At 36.4% G+C, this 24,289-nt stretch overlaps 2 protein-coding genes and 2 non-coding genes across 4 annotated transcripts; 1 reads left to right on the top strand and 3 right to left on the bottom strand.

Annotated features, from left to right (window-relative positions):
• Positions 1 to 3,063: 3,063 nt before the first annotated feature.
• Trnan-guu (transfer RNA asparagine (anticodon GUU)) lies at positions 3,064 to 3,137 on the bottom strand. The gene has a single exon. It is a non-coding gene; the product is annotated as a tRNA-Asn (tRNA).
• A 212-nt stretch (positions 3,138 to 3,349) lies between these two features.
• Trnak-cuu (transfer RNA lysine (anticodon CUU)) lies at positions 3,350 to 3,422 on the bottom strand. Its single transcript has one exon. It is a non-coding gene; the product is annotated as a tRNA-Lys (tRNA).
• An 871-nt stretch (positions 3,423 to 4,293) lies between these two features.
• On the top strand, positions 4,294 to 7,459 carry LOC143465480 (uncharacterized). Its single transcript, XM_076963804.1, has 5 exons — positions 4,294 to 4,473; positions 4,990 to 5,047; positions 5,188 to 5,784; positions 5,924 to 6,083; positions 6,158 to 7,459. Exons 1-5 carry the CDS (start codon positions 4,366 to 4,368, stop codon positions 6,423 to 6,425), a joined length of 1,191 nt encoding a protein of 396 aa, XP_076819919.1. The 5' UTR covers positions 4,294 to 4,365; the 3' UTR covers positions 6,426 to 7,459.
• On the bottom strand, positions 6,484 to 20,933 carry LOC143465479 (nucleolar pre-ribosomal-associated protein 1-like). Its single transcript, XM_076963803.1, has 34 exons — positions 20,765 to 20,933; positions 20,377 to 20,519; positions 19,655 to 19,753; positions 19,435 to 19,530; positions 19,136 to 19,217; positions 18,605 to 18,724; positions 18,087 to 18,301; positions 17,696 to 17,829; positions 17,359 to 17,523; positions 16,188 to 16,383; positions 15,731 to 15,901; positions 15,365 to 15,481; positions 14,989 to 15,141; positions 14,752 to 14,868; positions 14,476 to 14,627; positions 14,098 to 14,258; positions 13,637 to 13,739; positions 13,273 to 13,369; positions 12,205 to 13,110; positions 11,985 to 12,049; positions 11,665 to 11,902; positions 11,246 to 11,507; positions 11,067 to 11,178; positions 10,916 to 10,987; positions 10,386 to 10,580; positions 9,910 to 10,072; positions 9,398 to 9,544; positions 9,018 to 9,162; positions 8,846 to 8,929; positions 8,415 to 8,648; positions 7,786 to 7,928; positions 7,448 to 7,601; positions 7,262 to 7,377; positions 6,484 to 7,068 (listed from the first exon to the last, which is right to left on the bottom strand). The coding sequence occupies exons 1-34, from the start codon at positions 20,886 to 20,888 to the stop codon at positions 6,484 to 6,486; spliced, it is 6,066 nt and encodes a 2,021-aa protein (XP_076819918.1). The 5' UTR covers positions 20,889 to 20,933.
• Positions 20,934 to 24,289: the final 3,356 nt, after the last annotated feature.

The following is a 24,289-nucleotide window of genomic DNA, read 5'->3' as shown; positions in this document are numbered from 1 at the left end:
AAAGATGTTTCAATTTGTTTCTACAGTAACATGTTAATCTTGAACACCATCAAATAATTATTCATTTGTTTGAAATTGCTCATTCCTGTTCATTTTTGCTTTTCTTGGCAAAGCTGAATGCTGGTTCTAGCTTCTATGATATCTTCATCAAAATCTTGTTTCTCGCTTGCGACAAATTGAATTCTCAAAGCAAGTTCCGTTTGAAAATATTCCTCAGATTTACGATATTCAGCTTTGTCAAAGTTACACAAACCTAGTAACTTATAACAAGCACACCTGTTCTTCACAGGGACAGCATGCTGTTCACAAAGTCTAAGAGATTGCTCTACTTCCTCTATTGCTGCGTCATCATCACCAAGATTAAAGAAACACAATCCGATATCATAATAGCAAATTGCTTTTTGCACTTCCTTCATCGGGCAATGGATTTGATCCACGTGGTCTAGGTATTCCAAACATTGTCTATATTTGTCGATTTCGTCGTGATATAATGCGAGGTTTCGTTTGCAGCCCGCACTGGTGTAGGCCCAAGCACTCTGAATTTTATGCTTCTCACTTTCAGATAAGCCCAAGGTTTCGATTTTTGGTTTGACTCTTTCGATCAACACAAGCGCCTCCTCAAAGCGATCCAAATTATATAAACATCGTGGTTTGTATTTCAACACTTCTGCTTCCAACAGTGAACAATTTGAACGTTCCTCAATCCACTCCCACATTCTGAGTGATTCCTTGTACTGACCTTTGTAGTAATAAGCGTACCCCACGCAATGCTTAATCCAAGATTCGTCTTCAAATGATGTGGTTTTTTCGTCTTCTTTTAAATAACTCTTCCAGTCACCGATGACGCGGCCGTATAGATTAAGCAGATTCAGCATTTTAAATTTGTCAACTGTATTCAAAAGAATGTTAAATTGGAAATCTAGCAAATTTTTTTCACCTTGGAGCGCTTGCTGGAGTTTGCCCGCAATTAAAAAGTAGTCAACAGAGCTTCTTTCCCCGGTAAGTTCGACCAGATTTTTAAAGACTGTGTTATCCCAGGAATCATAAAGCTGCTCTTCGCCAATATAATCGTGATGACTGTTTTTTTTTAATATAAACTTCCAGACGAACTTGGCAGCTCAACGCAATCGCATAAGATAAGAGATGGGCCGTTTCATCGTCGATTATCTTCTTAATTTTCAGTTGTTTGATGATGTAAAACGACGATCCTTCATCAATGGTATGCAGTCTGCCTAAAGCCGAAATGAAAGTCGAGGTACCACGGTAGACAATCCGACAAACTAATTAGTAGACCGATGCCATTGTTACAATGCGATCCTTACTAGCAAGTACTGTATTGTCACATTAAGCATATTTATGCTCGCCGATATCGACGCATCACAAAACAAGCGCAGTTATAAAAAGACTGGTAGCAGAGTCAAGATGAAAGAAGAAAGCGAAAGAAAGCGAGAAAGCGTCGTTTAATGACTATACAGCCGAAAGGGAATTATAAAGGCGCCGCCACTGGATATCGAGCACGAGCTGCATCATTGCAAGGCCAGTGCTCAAACCACTCACAAACCACAAACACAAACATTACATGCCCTCCGACTGTGGCGCTTTAAATTATGCTCCATGGCGCCCACATTGGGTAGTATACTGTCCTGTTCCGACTTACTGTAAATTAGAAAATTAATAAGCTCAGATCACTGAAACAGCATTATCGCAATAGTGACGTCACATAGCCTAGTGTCATTATATAAATGCATACATGCGTAATAAAATGTAAACAATTCCCCTGCTAGGAATTTTAAACCAGACACTTGGAAGACTGGTTTGTAATAGTCACGATCCGAACTGGATTTACAGCCTTTTTCCTTGCGACTATCAATCCTTATATTGCCGGGGCGCTTTGTTTTTAAGGTCTATATAATATGTTAACTTACAGCTTAATATCGACCAAACTAGGGTTGTAACCAAGCCATTTTTCGAGACTCGAGTCAAGTCGAGTTATTTTAAGTTCGTGACTCGAGCCGGTTTAAACTAAACTGTAATTCGAGTCAAGTCAAGTCAATGCCTATAAGATAAAAACTATTTTGAGGTCACGTTAGGTGATTCATTAAATTGGTTACTATTACGTCATAACTACCTGCGAATTAGCTTGGTTGATACTTTTTACAGAGAGTTGAATTTTTTTTTGAAAATTATCCGTTTTTGTTACCTAAAGTTGTCTTTTTTGGCGTCACAATCGTCATAATGTGACTCGAGTCATTTTGGACTTAGACTCGAGTCTAGTCCAGTCATTTAGGACCTTAGACTCGAGTAAAGTCGACTCATCAAAAAACGTGATTGGAGCGGTTACAAAACTGCGCCAAACCGTTAAGGTTTTCTGTACTAGGCTACGTGCATTCCATCTTTTTATAACGCTCAGTGGTTATTTCCGTCCGCATAAATCATTTGTCATTTAGTCTACTCATCTTTAATCCAAGCTGTTTGGTTTCATACGGACAAGACAACGATAGACAGGTTTTATTATGCAAGCTAATTTTATACAAATGAAAATACGTGTACAAAAGAGGAAAGCAGAACAATTTAAATGTTTTTTTTGTGTGTGTCCTAATTTAAAGTCCTCGTTCTGTGTATATTGCGTTGCATTGCCATGTTGTGCTTCAATTTGTCTAATTATTTAGATCAGGGATGTCCAACCTGCGGCCCGCCTGAGATTTTTGTGCGGCCCGCTAGTCATTTTCACTCCGAATACTTTGATGACTGATATTGTTAAAGTAGTTAATTTCATCAATTTTTCTTGAAAATTAATAGTTTCTGCGGCCCATTGAATTATTTCAAGTGACGATGCGGCCCACTATAATAAAAGGTTGGACATACCTGATTTAGATAATAAGACGTAGGTCAAATAATTTAATTAATAGCATTCACTTTTGTTATAATTTCAAATACAAATAGAGGGGCTTTACCGCAGTGAGGTTTTTAGTTTAAGAAAGTAAATACCTTCGTAAGATTGTGTTACTTAGTGAAACTCTGATTAATTAATTATGTACATTCACTTGTAGCTTTACGAAAAAGCGTCCCTGGGTGGGCTTGAACCACCAACCTTTCGGTTAACAGCCGAACGCGCTAACCGATTGCGCCACAGAGACATGATTAACTACCGGTTTTTCTATGTCGTGTAATTGTTAACTTTGGGTGCCAAGGTTTGATGATAAACGTCTGAAAAAATGTTTTTTCAAAACCACTAATGATACCTGATGAGGAAAACTGCATACCACGGTTGAAATCCTGCAATCAGCATCATGCTATTGGGGAAGTAGAATAAGTCAGTAGCGTTATGTGGATGCGTTAGTTAAAAGTACGCCCAACGTGGGGCTCGAACCCACGACCGTTGGATTAAGAGTCCAACGCTCTACCGACTGAGCTAGCCGGGCGAATACTAAACTGCGCGTGGAATAGGATAAACAAATAGAAATCTTCATGAAACTGATTTTTTGATTGTGAAGCCCTTGATTCGAGACTGAGTACTAATTATATTGTACTAATTTAACAAAACTCAGATGTATATAAGCTTTTTGAGTGTTTAAAGGTAGTCAAATCGGCACTTTTTTGCCAATGTATTTAACGGATTGCGTATTTTATCTTCAATGGGTTTACGAGAAAATAAGACCAACCTGTAGCATTCCGCTGATCGCCTACCCAAACTTTTTATTGCCTTTAGTTGCTGAATTTTACTATGATGATTTTTATGAATGTATAAGTATGCACTATCCATAGGCAGAGCTGGGCAGCCGCTCATTAAAAGAAGAAATCACTCACGCTTTCGCTTCTAAACGAATTCTTTCACTTGATGCTGTTGCATGCATCATGATTGAATGAAAATTGCAATGGACGCGAAGCAGTTCTTCTAAGAACGGCTTCCCAGCAATGTCATTTCCACACCTTGTGTCGCTTTGATTAAAGTAGGCTATACAACAACGTTACAATCCACATACATTGTACCAGAAGTTTGTTTAATGATTAGTGTCACTACGCCATCAAGGGGCCGAAACGAGGTAGTTTAAAAGATATTGCTTATCAATAATAGGAATGTTGTTTTGAAATTTTAATGCAGTGATTATCGGTTAAGTGGCAGCAAGGGGTAATCGCCCATAGATAAGACTTATTTGACCTAGATACTACTGTTGAGTTGCAGCAGTTGCAGTTGTCTAATTGATATCAATGAGGACGACGTTAGTTTTGAATGACGTAGCTAAAAATATAAGCTGCGCGTTGAAAAGATTCGTCGTCGAGTTGTTTGTTAATAATTAATAACGTGTTTACTGCTATAATAGTTTGTGGTTAGCACTGCTGCAAGATAACAAATAGGAGTAAGCAATGACTGTACAAGTAGTTCATACGAAATACAAAGCTCTGATAATTTTGACTTCTGCAATTTCGTTGCTGCTATCGTCTACAGCGTTATACTTTGCTGCAAAAAATGAGGTAGGCTACCGGTAGCTTATATGTTTTAGAGCAATAGGCTATTGTACCTTGTATTTTTAACGGCAACTGTTAACTTTGGACAAACCTAAGTGGAATGTCTTGCTTGGTAATTAATAAGGATAAAGTTCTTTCTTTGCTGAGGTAACTTTGGCCTTTCGATATTATTTAAACTACTGCATTACTGCCTACATGCGTAAAAAGGTTTCGCCCCGCGGTACACAAGGCTACTTACAATATCACAAATAGGTTGTTAGCCTACAAAGCCGGGTGTCGTCTGATCTCATGAATTCTCTTCCCCTTTCAAGTATAGGCTAACTAATATCTTTGCACCAACACAGCTCTTCTTTTAGACCAACAACACGTACAGCATCAATTTAGTTGCGTACAAGTTCCATAAAGTTCCTATTATGGGCACCTTACCTTAAGATCGTAATTGTCTTCATGTAGAGTAGGTTAAGTGTACGCCTGTGTTATAAGCCCGGTTACCTTTCTCATAACGTTTTGCTTGTACTGCAGAGCCACAACGGAAAGGCGGTAGAAAATAGCAATTACTATCACAGAATCCAAAAAAGAGGTAGGCTAATTATTTACAAATACCCTATTTAAAAGACTATTGAAAAACGCCAAAATTGTAGGCTACGTATAAAGGTACAGTATACCCAAGCCCAGCCTATTCATTCAGCAAAAACAGCTCACGATGCATTTCGACTACAGGTACAAATGACGAGGTTACATCTAATGAAGGCAACGAGTGTGACCAGGTGCAGGCAGAAGGGCCTTCGACAGCGGAGCAGCAGCTACAGCGAATGACTTGCAACTACAAGCAGCTCAAGGAGGAAGTTGACGGTTGGGCCGATGAATTCAATGCGGTCTTGTACTTCATAAACGAAATCGGCGTCAACATGCAAGCGGCGAGAGAGAAAATTCATGAAAATACGAACCTCATCAGATCCGTTCAAGGACTTGATGCTGTGCACGATGACGTCAACGGAGCGTCGATATACACAGCCTTGGAAGAAATACAACAGAGAATTAATTCCACGTCTTCTGCGAGCAATGCACGGTTGCTTTCTGTCGAAATTCGAACGAGGAATCTACTTGGTAAGATAAACGCCATGAACGAAAGTCTTCGGAGGATAAACGCAAAGAAATCGTCCAACGCGGTAGAGACATCGACATCATATTTTTTACCTGGGGGAAATCCGGAATTAGAACGTAATTTGAACAGAATGGAGCAGAGAATTGAAAACTTTCACCTTCAAACGCAACTTAACCGGAATTCTTTGATGTCTTTACAAAATAGCCTCTCAAGTAAGAATTGCTTTACAGCAGTTACCGAATAGTAATTTGATTTATAGCAGGCCTATAATGTACGAGTTTATTTATCATTTTAACCCACACGATGTACAAATTAAAGGAATAAAAAGCGCTTTTCCTTATTCATGATTAGATCATGCGAGCGACCAGTGGTTCAACGCACCAAACGGTTACCAATATTTTCTCTCCAAAAGTGCGTTCAGAAGCGACTCCTACACCAGATCGCGTCGATATTGCAAGAAAATGAATGCCGACCTCGCCTATGTCGGAATGCGAAACGACGCTGTTTTCCGGTATCAACTATACTATGTCGTCCGATCGTAGCAAACCAGTTGTTATAAGATGTCATTTAGCATGTAATGTTTAGATTTCTATGGAGTAGCTTCGTCGGTCCGTCTCGGCTTCACTGCGTTTGGATAGGGTTGACTGACTTGAACGTAGAAGGTCAATGGAAGTGGATGGACGGTCAGGAAGTTGAGCGATCTTGGACCAACTGGGCGCCTGGACAACCCGGACATTTGGGACGCAACAAGGACTGCGGGATGATAAAAATGGGAGCGTGGGCACAGGCGGATTGTAGCGGGTTCCGCAAACTTTGTTCTTTTTTGTGTGAACGGAAAATAATCGAGTTATAATATTTTTATGTATAATTTTGTCACAACAAATCGTTTAAAACCACAATCATGTAAAAAGTCACGATTTGGAACAACAATAATTCATCAACGTATCTAAAATATCGGAAATATTTTGACCGCTAGAAAGCAGCATCGTTTTAGCCCGGCTCAAAATTTCCAGTCGGCGAGGGCGGGCAGCAGCTATATCGGCGTACGACGAAGCTCTTGATATCACTTTAATTATTTCTACAGTGGACTCGGATGTTCCGCTGCCAACTCTGGCGTTGTCACTGTTTTCTGTTGTTTTATGCCCGTTGTAAGAAAATAGAATGTTGGTTAGTACGTCAAAGCATAGACTTATTACGCTCTCGGCGAGTCGTCGGGACACTTGGCGAAATTTTGCTTTTTCAGTGACTTTGCTTTCATCTTCCGCAGTTGTCTGGTTATGTTCGACGCGGACAACTTCTAGAGTTTGCCACAGCGATAAAATAACGTTTATGAGGTCACAAGTAGAATCTTCTCGCTGGGTGTAGGTCTCTCCACTGTCATGGATGGCCAGCTGTTTGTTTTGAATTAAAGTAATGTTCACCAGCCAAGGTATCAGTGCTTGGTTGTCAATCAAATCGAACAGAGCACCGCGAATTTTACTCGCCTTGACAATAATCTATCAAATGAAAACATAAAATTAGCAATTTTCGATTTTTCTAACAAAAAAAATTGCAGCCGGTATTTGTGAGTAACAATAGTAATTTGTATCAACTGCAGTAAATTTAATTGCGTTTGTAGGAATATATTGTTCGTAGAAACAAAACCTTCTTCGTACACCTTATGTTACAAAGTCAAAAGATGGGACTTGCCTGCAAGACTTGTTTTCTCGTGAAATTATCGCTAGTCGGTGACTCGGTGTAACTCATTAATATTCTGAACAATTGTCGACGTTCGATTGTTTTATAGTCGCTCATGTCACGAAGCCCTGTACATAAAACGCCAATACGTGTGATTTTCGATTCTCGAAACTCTTGTAAAAGAACAATAAAAATCACCTGTTCGTAGCAGATCCAATATCCACACCCTTTCAATTTTGTATTCGGATTCGGAGCTGAAAAATGTTGCGTAAAATTCTGGAATATTCGTCAAATCAATCTCGGGTTTGACCAGAAGAAAGCGATACATGACCGAGAACATGTGATCAGCCGGCTGCTTGAACAATACAAACACGGAAGTTAAGGCTGGATTACTAAAAGACCGCGACGTGCAGTTAAGATGAAACTTCATATTTGCAAACAAAAATCTTCTACAAATAACGTGTAGATGGAATTCAAAAAGTCCAGCAATGCCGAATTAATAAGCACTAAATAATAATCCAGGCTTCCAGTCTTACTTGGAATAAGAGCTGAACGAGTTTGGAAAGATAAAAAGCTATGACGAACGCGAGCTTCTTAGTGGCGCCCGATTTAGTGGTGACGGCATTCCGAATACAACTTATCAAGTGAAGAATCAAGTTATTTTGAGGAAATCTGGAAGCTATAAATAGAATAAAAAAGTGAAGTAAAAATTAAATTAACGTTCAAGGCCAAAATTCCAACAACCATTGAGTACTTGGAATACATTCAAGATAAATGGTTTTGCATTCGGTTCACAAAACTTTCCAATCCGACTTCTTTATATTTAGTTGAATTGTGCAATGGCGTTAACCCCTATTGGGTTAGTTCTTATGTTTGTTCATTGAAACAATAAAGAAAACGTTGAATGTTGTGTAAAACACTGTTTACAATAAAGACTAGGGGCTGATATTACATCTCGAAATGTGTATTTAATATGGACTTTGAATCCGGGAACTCAAAAACATTTTCGGCTCTAGATTTGACTCCACAGCCCAGAAAGGACATCATGCGGACAAAAATACTTTGCTGCAACTCACAAATAAGTAAAAATAACTATGCACGTTAATTAGCTGAGTAAATATTTGATGAGTGAATAAATAAATAAAACATAACAACAATTGCTTACATTGTGCATGATCGAAATATCTTAAAATACATTGAGCAGACAGATGTCGAACGTTCTTGCAGTGGCTGGACAAGCAAACCAGTAAAAACGAGAGAAGTTTTTGTTCAGCAAATCGCTTGCAGTCGATGTAGTGAGCAGGTGACAGCATATGTGATACAACACACAATAAAAAACAGGGATCGTACAGACTTGAAGCTATTTCGTCGGCAAACATACATCGATTCGCATCGCTTTCTGTAAATAAGAAAATTCTGTTTTTCAAAATTACTTCGAATGATTTTAAGGAAAATAATTGTCGTTAAATGAGCGATATTAAACCTGAATAAATAAACACAAATGAGTGCAATTAAATTTCCGAAGCACCAACACAACCAATACGTACAAAACACTTTAGACTGTCAAAAAAATGTTACTTAAAACAGAAAACTGACTGGAAATAAGTTCCACTGTTGGCATTTTTCTTCTCAGAGGAAAATATTCCAACGTCATTTGCATGACGTCAGCATCCAAGCAATCTGGAAACAACAAAAAGCTTTAAATCCTCAAATTATTATTAATTAAGAGGAGGCCTTCTAACTACTAAGAACTCGTGAATGTTTGTACCAAGAACTTTGTTCGGGGAATTCTTTAGAAAAAGATTTTCTGCTTTCTTCTGTTTTAGTTTATAAGCATCTGTTGCCATGGCACCCCATAGAAATGGAGAAAACTCTTTCATTGAAATTCCTTTCGATTCGTATATCAGCATCATCTGCATTAAATGAAGGAAAACTTTTTAATAACTACAACTACGACACAAAATATACGTCTTTTGAGAAACGATAAAATTAACTATTAACACAATCAGTTACTGATTTTCTAACACGCAGGGTAAATTTTTATCACCAACGAGATAAATAAAAATACAGAAACTTGCTTAACATCAAAGACGAAAGAACCTAGCCATAAAATATGATAAGTTTGCTACATATAGTTATAACGCATACTTGGTATAAATACTGGTCAGAAATTGAAAGAGTCCCGCCGTATGCAGACAATAAGAATGAAAAGTCTTTCAGCTGCAACTGATCGGCGTCACATTTCTTTATCAAACAGTGAAGAAGCTTCACCAAAGACGCTTTTGCTTCAGCGTCCTGTATAAGGCAAAATTGATTATAGTCATTTAGCATTACACATTGATTTCAAGTTATTTGAAATCTAAAACAACATCACGTTTAAATTAATGCAATCAGCCTAATTCTGGGTGCAATGGAGATTTCGCAAGCGCTGAAGATTCATGTTTTTCATCAGACAAGGAAATTACAGACAAGTATATCTTTAAACTGGCGGCTTGTAATTCATGTCTAATAAACCAGTTGAGTTATTTTACTCATTCAAATATCCGTTACAGTAACTATAGCAAGCCATATCATTTATTGACAGAATTTGATATAAATGAAATATTTTATAGAAATCTCCCAAATGCAACAATGTAAATACAACAATACATATAATATACCTCTTTAAGTTCACTTAGAAGCAGTTTCAAAAATGCTGAGTGCGTCTTAATCATCTCGAAAATGGTGGATGCTTTAATAATTTCGGCATTATTGCATTCATCGTAGAATTTCAAAATAAATTTTGTCACAAATTCCAAAATCATTGGATTACAGAAACAATACCTGAAATACAAAAAGAAATTTCTAAAAAAAGTAAACAAAAAACATATCTGGATATCAGTGGTATCAACTAAGTTTCATTTGAAGCTCCACAAGAAATACTAAGGGCTCCATAAAATGCTATAAATACTAAATAGCCTAATATATTAAAATTGAGCATTTGTGTATTTGTATCATAGTTTTAAAAATGCCAAAACTGAAACAGAAATACAAAAAGTTAACATTGGGCAACAGTTTGAGATCTGAAAGTCGTATGAATATAAAGCTCAATTAGCGAAATAAACAACAGTAAGCAATTATTAACTAACTAACTTACTTAAGTGCCAGTTTAACATAGTTATTCCACGCTTTCCATAACGAGTTACGCAAATTGAAAATGCTACCAGTCACATTCTTGTCAAGCACATCCGAAAGCGTCTTTGACACATTCATTAAACCACCAGCATTATTCCCATCATCTCTCTTCATGAGTTTGCAAGAAAGCGTCATCAGCGATTGGAGAAGATTTAAGCTATGAATAAAACCGAGCAAAATAAGATTTACATATGAAGATTTAGGTTATGAGCGAAATAAGTAAGAAACAAACAAAGATAATAGCATATGTACAAAAATGACTCCACGTCTACTTAACCACTCATCGACTTGTCCAATTATTATCAGTTATAATTTAACCCAATCCTATTTAATGGAGTTATCTTGAATGGGGACTAAAATATCAACAAAAAAATTTTGACGCAAGCCAACCCACTTTCGTAACTAACATTGTGCATTACAGTACCCACACTATATAAGGGGAAAGCTGTGAAAGAAAGCAGTAGAAATTTTTTCTGATTACTGTTCGCTTACCAAAGTGAAGTAATATCTTCCGACAAATTGATCTTCTGCATTTCTTTCAACAACTGACTTGCAACCAGCCATCTACAAAACAACAAGGATTTGTGCAAATGTATTTCTAGTGATGGCTGCTTATGAAATGAACTGGAAAAAGCAGTCGAACCTATCTTGGAACTTGGCGACATCTTGGAATGCTTCGTGTATGCTCTCGGAGAGATTTTGCATGTATTGCGTGGAAACCACCCCATGCTCCATCATCCAAGCAATTAAAAATGCTGAGACACACAAGCAAGCAAATATTAACAGTCGTGGTTAATATAAGGAAGAACTTAAATGTTTTACCTTTTTCAGAATCCAAAAACACTGGGTTCTGTTCCATTAAATCGTCGATTAGAAGTTGCGCGTAAGATTTCTCCAAGAGATGTAGAAAATCTTGATTCAGTAATAGGCTGGATTGTTTGCCATCTTTTAAAATAGACGTGATTGGTGACACCAGTTGAACTTTCTTGTCAGTGGATAATTTGCTCAAACTCATTTCGCTATTTTCATCACAAAGATTTCGAACGAAACATTCTTGTAAGTGAGGATATTTTGAAACCAGCAACTGAAAAACAGATAATTCTCAGCAAAACTAATTTTAATGAAGACTTGGTAGGCAACATAGATGATCAAATCAAGTAATAAACAATTAGCGGAAAATATTAGAAAACTTGGATAAGCAAGCCATATATACTTGGTAGTAAGTAAAAGCATAACTCTACCTCAAGCATAGTTATAGTGCCAGGAAGTTTAGAATTTCTAAAGCACCATGAAATAACTTTTTCTTTTGCAAGCATAGCATAGGCAGAGTGTAGCTTGACCATGTGCAAAATCATTTCAATAAAAGAATCTGCTTTTGGTTCACCGCTGATCAAAGTTTGAAAAAGAAAATGGACGGAATTTTTTAGAAGAGGGTCGTCAGGGAGCACTGCACAGGTCTCCAGCAAATGCAGAACACAACTAAAATGGAAAATTCAAATTGGTCAGTTGTCCGTCTCACTGAACTTGGCTTCGATAAATAACATGGACACCTATGCCTTACCTACAAATAATTTGCACGGTCTCCGCTTTTTGACAGTTTTGGCATGTGAGAGCGATGTTTAAAACCTGGACAATCATAGAAAGTTAATTATTTACAGATTAGACTTTAAACTAGTCACTGATGTCAGCAAAATTAATTAGTTAACATTATTTAACTAATTAACATTTTCAATAGATGATGATGATCGATTTTCTAATAATGCTCTTGTCACAGTTAATACCTTGTTTACATTGTTGCGGTCCATGTACGGCAGTAGCTGGTCGAAGTGTTCTACGCCCATAACGCTCACAGGAGAAGAATCTTGACCCGACAGATGAGCACTCACGCTGTCAACTACCAATCTGAAGGGGGGGAAGTTAAGTGGTACGTCATGCTTTGATTGGCAATGTAGCTTGACCAGATAGAGAACTCTTTCACTGAAGTAGGATGTGAGCTTTGCTGGATAGTGAGGACTTTTAGACAGATAAAGTTTTGAGAAAATGTCGCTCAGGAGGATATTTTGCACCAATACAAGAAAGACTTCTGTAGAAGTTTCTGGAATCGGGAAATTGCCCACGACTTGTGAATGATGGTCGCAGGAGAGATTTTCGAATAAAGGATTTGATTCATCTGACGGTGACAGACGTGGTGCAGTTTGGTCATAAATCCAATTAAGATAGGCAAAGAAAAATGAACAAATTTTTAAACCAGTTTCGGTTAAGATATTCATAACTTCATACTTTGGGTCAAAAACTGCTGGAAGGTCACTTTCAAAGACAATTGAAACTTTTTTAAGCAAATAAAGCTGCTGACACAACTTCTGTTTAGAACACCACGACTGAAAAAATGAGCTACAGCACATATTGTCCTGTTTTCCAGCAGTAGAAATTGCGGCAACATTCAGATATCTTTTAATAATTATGTCTATTAAGTCCTCCGAATCTGGAAGCGATGTGCTCGTTAAAAATGTAAGCACGTTGCCTGGTAATATGGCCTTGATGTTGTTTTCATGCTGAGTATAGTTTATTGTTTTGTCATAATCATCTTGCGTCATAATCTTCTTGGATGAAGAAAACTTAATCCCCTCTCCAATGGCTAGAATTTCAACAAGTTCCGACAAAGAATGGAATTTGTGAAGAAGTGGAACCTGATATTTCAAAATTTAATTATTAGGTTTAACCTTTAAAATTCACGTCAACCTTTAACATGATTTATGTTCAACAAAGCACAAAACTGTCTCCGACTACCCAGGTGCCGAAAAACTACAACAGAATTATTGGCAGTTCAACAAATTACACACAAAACTTACTTCACAGCTCAACCCGATAACAAGCCGAACAAAATCATCTAAACTGGAGCCAATTGTATTGGAATGTAGCAGGTCTGTAAGCACAAGTGACAGCCACCTAAAAAGATTTTAAATATGTTAAATATACTTTTAATGTCAGCATCATACAACTGAAAAAAACTAAGTACAGCCATGCTAAGTGGCATCATAAACGAACAATGGAAAAAAAGGAAAACTATTTAATCAGGAAAAAAAGCATTAATTATTATTGTCTGGTGCATCCTGGCTAAATGTACTCAAAGTATTTCTCAGGGTTACTACATTTTTCTAAGCTAAAGTCAAGAAAATATTGAATATAAGAATTTCAAATTGCAAGTATGCACACCTATCGAGTGATTGAAGACTTTCATTCCCTTCATCATTTGTGAAAAAGGAAAGTTGTTCAAATGCTGACACCAACATCAGCGATACTTCAACCTTAGAGCTCTCTGCATTACAAGCATAATTTGTATTTATACTAAATATTGGCCGCTGTGTTGCGATGAACGATAAATAGTAGCACGCTTTGGTTTGGGTGCATTTCTTAGGACCAAAAGCATACCAAAGCAAAATAAACTAATTAATTTACAAAGTCTACTGATAATAATAATCAACTAGTTACTTTCAATTGATAACGATTTTAACAGTAAAAGTTAACTGTTAACTTGTTAACTATAAAAGTAAGTACGTAAGTAAGTAAAAGTATGTACGTACACGTAATAAACATCAACAATTTCTAGAAACACAACAAAAGTCAATATCATGTTTTTTTCAAAATGCAATGAGAATGTCTACGTGTGAAATCACCTGCACATGAAAGATTTGTGCCGGTAAAATGCTTCTTCCACACTCCATCCAGTCTATCTATTTCCACATATGGGATGTCTTTACTTGTTTTGTTTTGATTATCTTTTGGAATTGAAGAATCGTTTGTACTCTCAATTATTGCCATTGCCTTTTCATAATACCTGGAAAGTTTTATAATATGATTAGACAAATTACAAAACATGAACGGCATAAAAATTCTTTATAAATTGCCTCTTAGTCCTAGGCAACAAAAATCTTTTTTATTATATACAACGAAATGTTTTATGCTACAAATGATAATCATGAAAACACATATTTTATATCAATGAACAAAGACATGTAATCTGTGTCAAAATTGATATAGTTTTAGTAACATACCTGTGTGGGCGCTTTGCAACGGATGCAACAGTTTTTTCAAAAAACTGTAAAAGTTCATCTTGACTCTGACCGTCACTTGCAAGTCCAAGGTTGTATATCCACGTAAACAAACCAGACGAATTTTCGTCCATAATTTTGTTTATTATCAAGACCTTAAAACCGTCAAGAAATTTGTACATAATCTCTTAAATTGAAATTTAACCAAAAAAGATCACTAGTTTAGCAAAAAACTTAAAAATATAACAGTGTTAGAGCAGAATTAAAATATAAACTTACTTTAGTAGCAAGTTGCATTGCTGTTTCTAAAACAGGATTATCTTTGCCTGATGTGTCTTTGATGGTCTCAACTAATACGTAAACCAGTTGATGAAAAAGTGTTTTTTTACTCGCACCCTAAACCAATTAAATAAATTTGTCTCGTTAAACGTATTAATTATACAAGATTTGTAGATTACGTAAAAAAGACAAACACAGAAAATGTTGAACTGTTGTGTGGTAAACTGAATTACTTACCTTTTTAAACCATTTATACTTGTATGCGGAATGAAATAGGATGTCCAAAATATGCACAATATTCTTTTTATTTTCAGGAAGTCCATTGTTATCCAAGCCTTGAAGCAGTAAACTGAAGTCAAATTGGCATTTGTTGAGTGAATCTGGAAATATCTAACCGCAAAATGTGTTACGTCAAAATTAGGTTTAAAGATTGATAACTAAAACAATTTTCTCCTTTGAGTAAAAGACAGATATCATGAAGTAATTTACATTCATCCAATTAAGCCAAAATTAGATTAAATAGCATATTCTGAAAATGGCAACTGAATATTAGATTCTGTTGCATTAGATTCATGAAAATAGTTTTTCCAATTTAAAGAAAAAAATGTCTTACCTCTTGGTACAGGGAGATCCCCAGCAGTGATTTTTCTTCAAACTCTTTTTCTTTTCCTTTGTCATCTTTTGACATTGCTTTCCAGCACAATAGGAGAGTTGTGATATCTGGCAGTTGCTACAAACAAACATTCCATTTATCAGCACTGCCAATTGCAATTGATGAATCAAATATTTACAGGCTAAGAACTTTAGTGTGTCCAGCTTTAAAACCATACAATTCTATATTAATTACTAATTAATTAATTATATTACTATATTGTATTACTAATCAATTATAATTCTATCTACAATTCTATTAAACTAATCTATAAATGCCATGACACAGTGCTGCGGTTTATGACTGAGAACAAACAGGTGGAACTACATTTTTCATTTCCAGTTTCAAGGCGGCACAAAGAGCAATACGGTCCATTTCATTATAAATCGACTTTTTCCAGTTTTTCTCCTCTTCCAAGAAGGTGATGGAAGCGTTGAGCTTCTGCAGCGATGATTCGAGTATCTTCAATCCAACCATCTCCACTTCTTTGCTTTCGTGCTTCAGAGAAAGTCATAAATAAGAAAATTAATAACTTATAAGGTTATCAACATTTCTTTAGACATTACCGCCGACACAATTATTTTCTATATGTTTATTAGATAAAATCGTTTAGCATGTAGCAACTGGCTTAATACTTTATACCACGAGTGCTATACAAATGTTACGATTTGGTATGCCAATTACTTCTTGTTTTCCTGTATTCAAGTATAAGGTGTATTCATATAACTGAATACAAGGAAACTAGGGTTCACAAATGTGATACATTATATAACAATTTACTTACCCTAAGTGTTGCATTCATGTTAGATCGATGAAAACATATGGGAAGGATGGCAGGTGTCAACATGGCTACCAGCTTTTCAGTTGCAAATTTATTTTGCAAAATTCCAGGGTGCTGTCTGGTTGCTTCGTTTAGGGCTGGGGCAACTTTGGGTTGATGTGAATAGATATCAAGGACGAGTCGACAATTCTGAAACCATCTAAACATACAAAAAGAGGGAACAGATAAAAATAGAAGAAAACATTTTTAACACATTGACTGGCACGAGGTCTATGTGCAGTTTGGCGACGTAAGGGCCTTGGCAAGTAGTGAACATTTGTAGAGAAAATAATGATATCAAAGTGACAAAACGATCGTATTCTGATTAAACATTTCCAATAATTAGCCTATATCTGGCACAAAGAACATTGTATGTATACAGCAGAAGTTGCCTGAGTCACCTTCAGTATCTGCATATCACGAGATCCCGACTGAAATCCTATTGCTTTCTATATTATCAAGTTCAACTGAGTTGGTCATCTATTAGCTGCTGATTTTGGCAAGGTATGAGTGGTATAAATTGCCAGCTAACTAAAAGTTGTGCGTAATTAAATTGCAATCTTTTAATTTGCTATGACAACACTACAGTTGTTTTAGCCGAGCTTTCTACGATTGTTGTAACATAACCCTATTTTCCATCACGACGTTTAATTGTGGACACACTATTTGGTCACTTTACTCTGATTTTATCAGTGCCGGGCAAAATAGCAACGAAAAAATTGTTTTAGTTTTGGACAATGCTGCATCTTGAGGGTGTGAACGCTACAATATACACTCTGCGTTAGTCTACATTGGGTACAGCAATCCAGAAATTGTTTTTGTCCATTTTTCATTTCTCAAATGTTCTGCTTTGAGAGAAACAGAGGGTTCTAAAGTTTGTGCAGACCTGTACTCATTAATGTGTTGTTTGTCTAAGTTGCCACTTTTTCTATTTCCGTTGCGGCGGTGATTTAAGCAAATTCCTCTAAAAATAGTTTTTCCAAAAAACATTCAAAATCAACTTAGTCAACCATGGGCTGTTATTTCGAAGACACGCTCGGTTGATCTGCAGTTGTATAATTATTAATTTTTTGAGAGAAATTTGATAATATATGTTGATGCTAATGATGCCACTCACTAACACATTCATACGTACATTGCAGTTGGTCGCGGATCGAATGTAAGCGTTGCAGCGTGCAGATATGTCCCAAGTAAATCTGGGCAGGCTTTTAAGATGTTAACAACCAACAAATGAGCAAATGGGTTGGTGGATGCAGATTTCAAATTTATGAGGAATTTCTGCATCACATGATTGCAAGATCTGGAAAAAGAAATCATATAAAATCAGACAAAGGTTGATTAGTTTAATTACGCTCGATGCCACCAAGGCAACTAACTGATGTAAAGTTAAGGAAGAGGTTGCAATTCGCCGGCGTGAATATTCAAAACCATTATAAAACGACATGGAAAAAGTGAAGCAGTATTCAAGTCACCTCAATCCTGTTCCAAATTCATTATCATGGAAGATTATTCCATGCTTGACTGAGCAGCAGCATTCAAATAAAAACTTATACGCCACTTGTGGAAGAAGTATTTCATCATCGGTCATGTCTTTTGACAAAATATCCTGGATAAAATTATACTTACACAATTAATACTTTTGGAATATCTACATTTATATGAGTTACTATTTAGGTAGAAAATATTTATTAGGTTTTTGACACAGCCATTATGTAAAACTCATTATATACCAGATATTAGAGTACCATGATGATAAACAAATTTTTTGAACAGGTTTGATTAGAAATGATTGTAGCAACAGGCAAAAACAAACAATGTGTTATGAAACTATACTTTACAGACATATATTTCACAATTCATCACCTTCTCAACCTGCTCAACAGAATAGGAAGAGGAACCTTCCCACTCCAAAAGATCTGCTATGCTGCTGAGCACGCCGTGCGCGGCCAGGAGTTTCACTTTGTTTGTTTTTGAAATTGATATTTCTTTTATGACAACATCGAGGATGGTCGACAAGAACAAAGCTACGAGAGACTTAGAGTCTTTTTTGAAACCACGAAACACAGAGTCAACAAATCCTAAATAGAATCATCGTGGTACTTCAGGCACAGTGAGCGTTTATACAAACATGTTCAAAATTAGATAACTTGTAATTAAGTATCTGTTTTTATGCAGGTCTTTTATGGTGGTTTATTTTAAGAGAGCCTAATCTCAGTTCTTAGCAACAGACACTCACTTGCAGAAATAAAAGTGACTTAACTCCTGTACCAAATGAAACCTTACGTACAACAAGTGGTAACTAAAAGTGAGCTAGCTGGAGACCAAATGCGGGACATAGAAATATACTACGACAATAAGAAAAATGAATAGAAAGCTGGTACCTCTTGCTTCTAATACTTGTCTGGTAGTTTTCAAGTTTCCATTTAGGAAGAATGACAACACAAAGCGAACAAAACAAACTCGCACGTTAGAAAATGGCTTTCGAGCATTGCTTTTTACACCTGGCAAAACGTTTTATTTTTACATATTTATGTGTCACCATAGAGTCATTCCATGTATAACCAACCAATTTTTTTAAATTTTTTAACCACTAGTCATAGATTTTGATGGTTTGGATATATGATGTAGAGCTTTAAAAAATTTGAAATTAAAAAAAAAATTTTACAATACAAAACAACATATATCCAAACCATCAAAATCTATGACTAATGGTTACAGGGCTTAGTTGATTATAAATGGAATGACTCCATACTAGTTATATTTTGTTTTTATTATAATACTGGTATGTTAGAAAAACAGACAAAAAATGCATACAAACTTTTTTTATTGTTTAAAGTTAAATATTTGTCACTAAATGAATGTACACTTTCGCAAACCTGTTAAACCCTGCAACAATGTTCTAAAAAACTTACTCTGATGATAACTGGCTAAAGATTTCATGACGTTGCTGCTCAAATCCAAGTTGATCACAACATCTGCTGCACACGCATTGCCCTAATTTACAAAATGACATTAAAAATACAACTAGTTTCTAGAAAAATGCATCATACAGGATGAATTATAAATGCAACGGTAACCAATACACAACTCGAATAGACATATAAATATGAAGAATTAATCATATAGAATTATAGATAAAACATGAGTTGTCAATTGGCATAAACGGCAAGACAAAAGATACGAAACTTATAAAGAGAAATATATCAGACACCTGCATAACTATGGCTGAGAGCATCCTGAGTGTAGCAGAGATGGTGTCCGATGAATTTCTCAAGCTCAAACAAGCGTAAATACTATCAATGTACTCCTACATTGAAAAAAGGAAGAAAATTTTTTAATAGTCATTAACCAAGTGCAATATGGATTAGACACATCTAAGTACAGAAAGTTAACAGACACTTATCAACATAAAACAACTTCGTGGTTGTTACCTGCAAAATTCTTTTTGTAATGGCGAGCCCAGTTAAATTAGAAAGATCGTCGCAAGTTCTCATCAGAATTATGGTAAATGTTTCAAAAAGGACTGAAAGCTGTTAAAACTGGATTTGTAAAAGTCTTAATTCATAACAACTAAATGCTTTAAAAGGTAAAAAGTATGGATCCCAATTGTTCCTTTCTAATAAAGTTTCTTGTAAAGAGATCCATGAAAGAAAGGGATCCATGAAAGAAAGAGATCCATGAAAGAAAGGGATCCATGAAAGAAAGAGATCCATGAAAGAAAGAGATCCATGAAAAAAAGAGATCCATGAAAGAAACAGATCCATGAAAGAAAGGGATCCATGAAAGAAAGGGATCCATTCATTTGGTGTTCGTTTCACCAAATCTCTTGCTAAAGTAGCTCCATCCAACCAAAAATTATGCCAATTTTTTTGAGAAAGATGAACCCGAAATAGCTTTTATACACACTTTTTGGCAACAAAAACGATCTGAACAAAGAAAATCAGTAGATTTCAGGATAGCAGTTTTGCTCAATTTCGGTCAACCAAAGTTTTCTCAACGCTGTTTGCTGCTAACGAAAATTAAGACTAGTTGCCATTATATCCAACCACGTGTGTATGAAGCACAAAAACCTTCAGCTGGAACTGGTGGGTTGGACAGAGCTGTTCTGAAGCTATAACAGTACAAACTATACAATGGTATATAAATATATCACCTTTGTCGGGGAAGATTTCCATCTAGTGAGACATTTAAACAATTCCGAACACTGCACACAATGTGAAACATATTCTTTGACAACATCACATTCCACAGTTGTTTGGTCAAGTTGTCTGTTGGTTTTCAAAAACTTTTGCAAAGCTGCATGAAAACATAGAATGAACAAAAATGCCTTTCAAAAAAACTTATATAAGTTTACATAGATTGTTAGGTAAGTTTACCATTGATGACATGTTTATAGTTCATATACAGAAATTTGAAAAAATACATATATATATATATATATATGTATATATTTTATAAAACTTGAAATTCATCAAATGGTTTGATACGGAAGGCCTGCTCTGATTAACAGGAATCTAGCAAAACATTTTTCTAAAACATACCTTTCACAGCAAGTTCATCATCTTGTAATGCTTTTGTAAACTTCACTGGATCAAAAGATTCCGAAAAATTACTTTTCACATCCACATTTTGAGCAGTGACATTTGCTATTTTATTTTTTCCCATACTTGAGTATACACCCTATGTATTCCCTGGTAAGTGTTCAACAGGTTAACACTAGAAAGACTGGAACTTCGAACTACTTACAACAACCAAAGTGGCTTTTTTAACGCATTGTGTAATTTTTCCCTTCTATCGCCGTAACCTAGGGGTGCCATGCCCACAAAGTTTCTGATAAAAATTATGAATTTTTGCCCCAAAAGTTCAATTTTTGCTTTTGAATGACATACTTTTGTGAAACATTAGCGTTAGATTGCTAAACCAGCAAATTGCAAAAACCTTGGAACAAGCTTGAAAGTCAAGACCAATATCTCCAAATGATATCCGTAGTTATATATTGTTTATTTTTGTCACAGTCATTTGGCACATTTTAGACAGACTTTTGCAGAGCGCTTTCCACAGATTGCTTCTTTGCAGGTGCAGCATATGCGTGTTGTTCTGTTGCGGCATTCGGAAGTTGCGCAGTTCCTTCGGATTTTTCATTATTTCCATGAACCGATTCCTGGAAAGAGTCTGACTGAACATTGGGTACCAGCAAGACGTATTCCACAGACTAGAGCAAGGCAGGCCTCTTTGCCCCTAACACACCTCTAGTAATAATAAGGCCAATAAACTTGTCAAGTTCGTGCAGCGTCACATTCCAGTTGGCATTCCCTGTGACACGCTGAGCTTCAGAAACCGTACATTTCTGGATATTTCGGAGCATTGCTTCACTAAATATGACTTTGAAAGAAGAAGCTGGTCTGCCTTCAATTACACGGTTTGTTGCAAACGCAGTTGGACCAGGCCTGACATTTGCAACGTTTTGTTGTTGCAAACGTCTTCTCTGCGATTGAGAGATGGATAACTTCTGCCATAAAGAGCCATCTTTTCTCATCAAGTATTGCACTCTGTCATCATTTTCATCGGAATCTACAACTGCATCACTATCTCTATCAGTATCTTCGTCCTTCAAAGGATTCCTCAACACTCTCCACTACAGATAGAAATGCATCGTTTCCCAAAGGGTTCTCACTGTCAGAAAATTCACCATCAGAACAATCTGATTCAATATCTTGTAAACGCCGCAAAGCCTGACGAGCTGCCAATCTTTTCACCATCTTTGCAGTTTACTTGCAGTAGGCTATGTGTATTTTTCTGTACGATACACTTTTTCTTATCCACTACACAAGCAGCTAAGTAGAATGGAATAGGAGAGAAATTTCGCAGTTATCAGTAGGCCTACTATCTTCACAAAATATCGTACGATATTGCACAAAAAATTTCGTAAACCCTTGTACAACTGTATAACGGATTAGCCTCCTTCTGAAATACACGTAACTGACTGACCATGCTGAATTCTAACTGGGTGTCTGGGTCAAAACCAGAACTGACAATTCCATCGCAAACACATAACAAAGTGGTGCATTGCTTCGAGTGTCTTTTTGCTTATTACGTCATTAATCATTATAGAAGAATACTAAATTAACGCAATGATACGCATTGCAGTACAAAAATTGCTTTGCGTCAAAAAAGCCACTGTAACAGCCATGTGTAACTTTTTCATTTGCAAATGATGGATGGATGATGCAACCAAACTCACACCTAAGGTTGACGTCAAGAAATAAATAATTGCCAGGAAATTTCAGTTGAATAGCACAACATTTGACTGAAAGCAAGCTGTTGCAAACATTGAAATGCGTCAAAAAAGCCACTTGGTCGTTCTAGTGTTAAGTTAGTATGTAGGTATATAGGCCTATCTAATTGTATGCACAAAATGTGCAGTGATATCACCAGTAGATATACAAGATATGTGTCCAAAGCAATATACATGTGACAGCTGATGTAATATAAACCGAGTTTCCAAATAAACTAAAACAAACATTAGCCTTTAGAATGCACAAACGTTTTTTCTTCTTTCTAATACAAAATCGCAAATTGTTTGATGTGCAAAATATATTACAATGTCATCGAGGTACAAAATACGTAGAAAACCCTAAATTACATAGCATAGTTGTAATGTTCTGCTTTGAGTGACTCAGGCTTTGAGGCCTTTAACAGCATATTTTAATACGAAAGTGAAAAGTGAGCACACGTGTATGGCGCATAATCTTGAATGCATGCGTACAGGCATGTTAGCACATTGGCAAGCAAGCTGAGGCATTATGGGTAGCGATTAGCCACAACTGGCGCTATTTACAGTCAGCAACAATCTAACAATAAGCTTCTTAATACATCTGTTACACTAGTCATTTTCAATGACTATCTTTAACAAACGTTTTGAACATAGTTTGGCCTTGCAAGCCTCTTCACTTTAGCAGAGAGCATATAGCAATAGCCTCTACATACAGTCATATGCTCTGACAATGTGTATTGTATTGTCAAATCGTGTTACCGCTGGAGATCATTATAGCAGTACCACATTTCAGAAATTCGAAAAAGCTAGGCCTACTGCTGAAAGATCTAAAAAGAAAAAAATTTTGAAGACTGTGCTTCTGCACCCGAATGTCTTCTGTTTTACCACCAAATCCCTCAGGGCTTGCGTTTACGCTAATGTTCATTGCAGATTGCAAAATGTACATTGTACACCATTTTGCACACCACTTTTAGCTGTCCCGCACTTGGTCACCTCAATTTTGGCCATTTTGCATTCCCGAGATCTCATAAAAATGTGTCATGCTTTCCAGCCTGGGGTCTAATAACCCTTTCTGAATCTTCTTTATAGATACCAGGTGCATATAGGAGTGCTAAACTCCTTTCCATTTGATATTTCGCTAATGTTGTGTCCCAAGTTGGGAAGGATGTCACTTTCTCATGGGCTGTTACAGTGCAGTACCAAAACCTTTAGAACATCTTGAGCTGCAGCATGTTTCTATCATGTTTTCTATTACTCAACAGCATGTATGAAATTTAATGGAATCAAAACATGTTATGATATAATCTTTATCTTAAGACTGACGGGAGTCTTTGCACAACTTAAACCCAGCAATGAGGTAAGCTCCTATTACCAAGCCAGCCTTTGTGTAAGTTCTGATTGTCACAAATTAGAATCTTGGGTCGAGCGCAGAACTGCGCAACCAAATGACATCACAATTTAAGTAGCTGGGGTTTTGTAAATGAATGTACAACACGATTGTGCAGTTCTACACTAGACCCAGCAAGATTCTGATTTGTGACAATCGGAACTTACACAAAGGATCTTTATCTGAGGATCCAGAATTTTTATCTATTGAATAAAAAAAGTCTTTGCATTAGGCTACCACAGTTAAAATGCTAAGCGGGAGGTGTACAACTAGTGGCTAGCCCCGACTGGAAGTACGGCAGTTTTAGAAAAAAAATCGTTCGTGCAAAGAAGCAAATTTTAGATTGATGCTATGCATAGAAACCTAATTTTTTGCGTGTTTATCATAAATTGGCGTTCAAAAAGC

This window comes from Clavelina lepadiformis, chromosome 7, assembly GCF_947623445.1.
Source record: "Clavelina lepadiformis chromosome 7, kaClaLepa1.1, whole genome shotgun sequence".
Taxonomy (NCBI): Eukaryota; Metazoa; Chordata; class Ascidiacea; order Aplousobranchia; family Clavelinidae; genus Clavelina; species Clavelina lepadiformis.
This window is presented reverse-complemented; position numbering and strand designations above follow the sequence as displayed.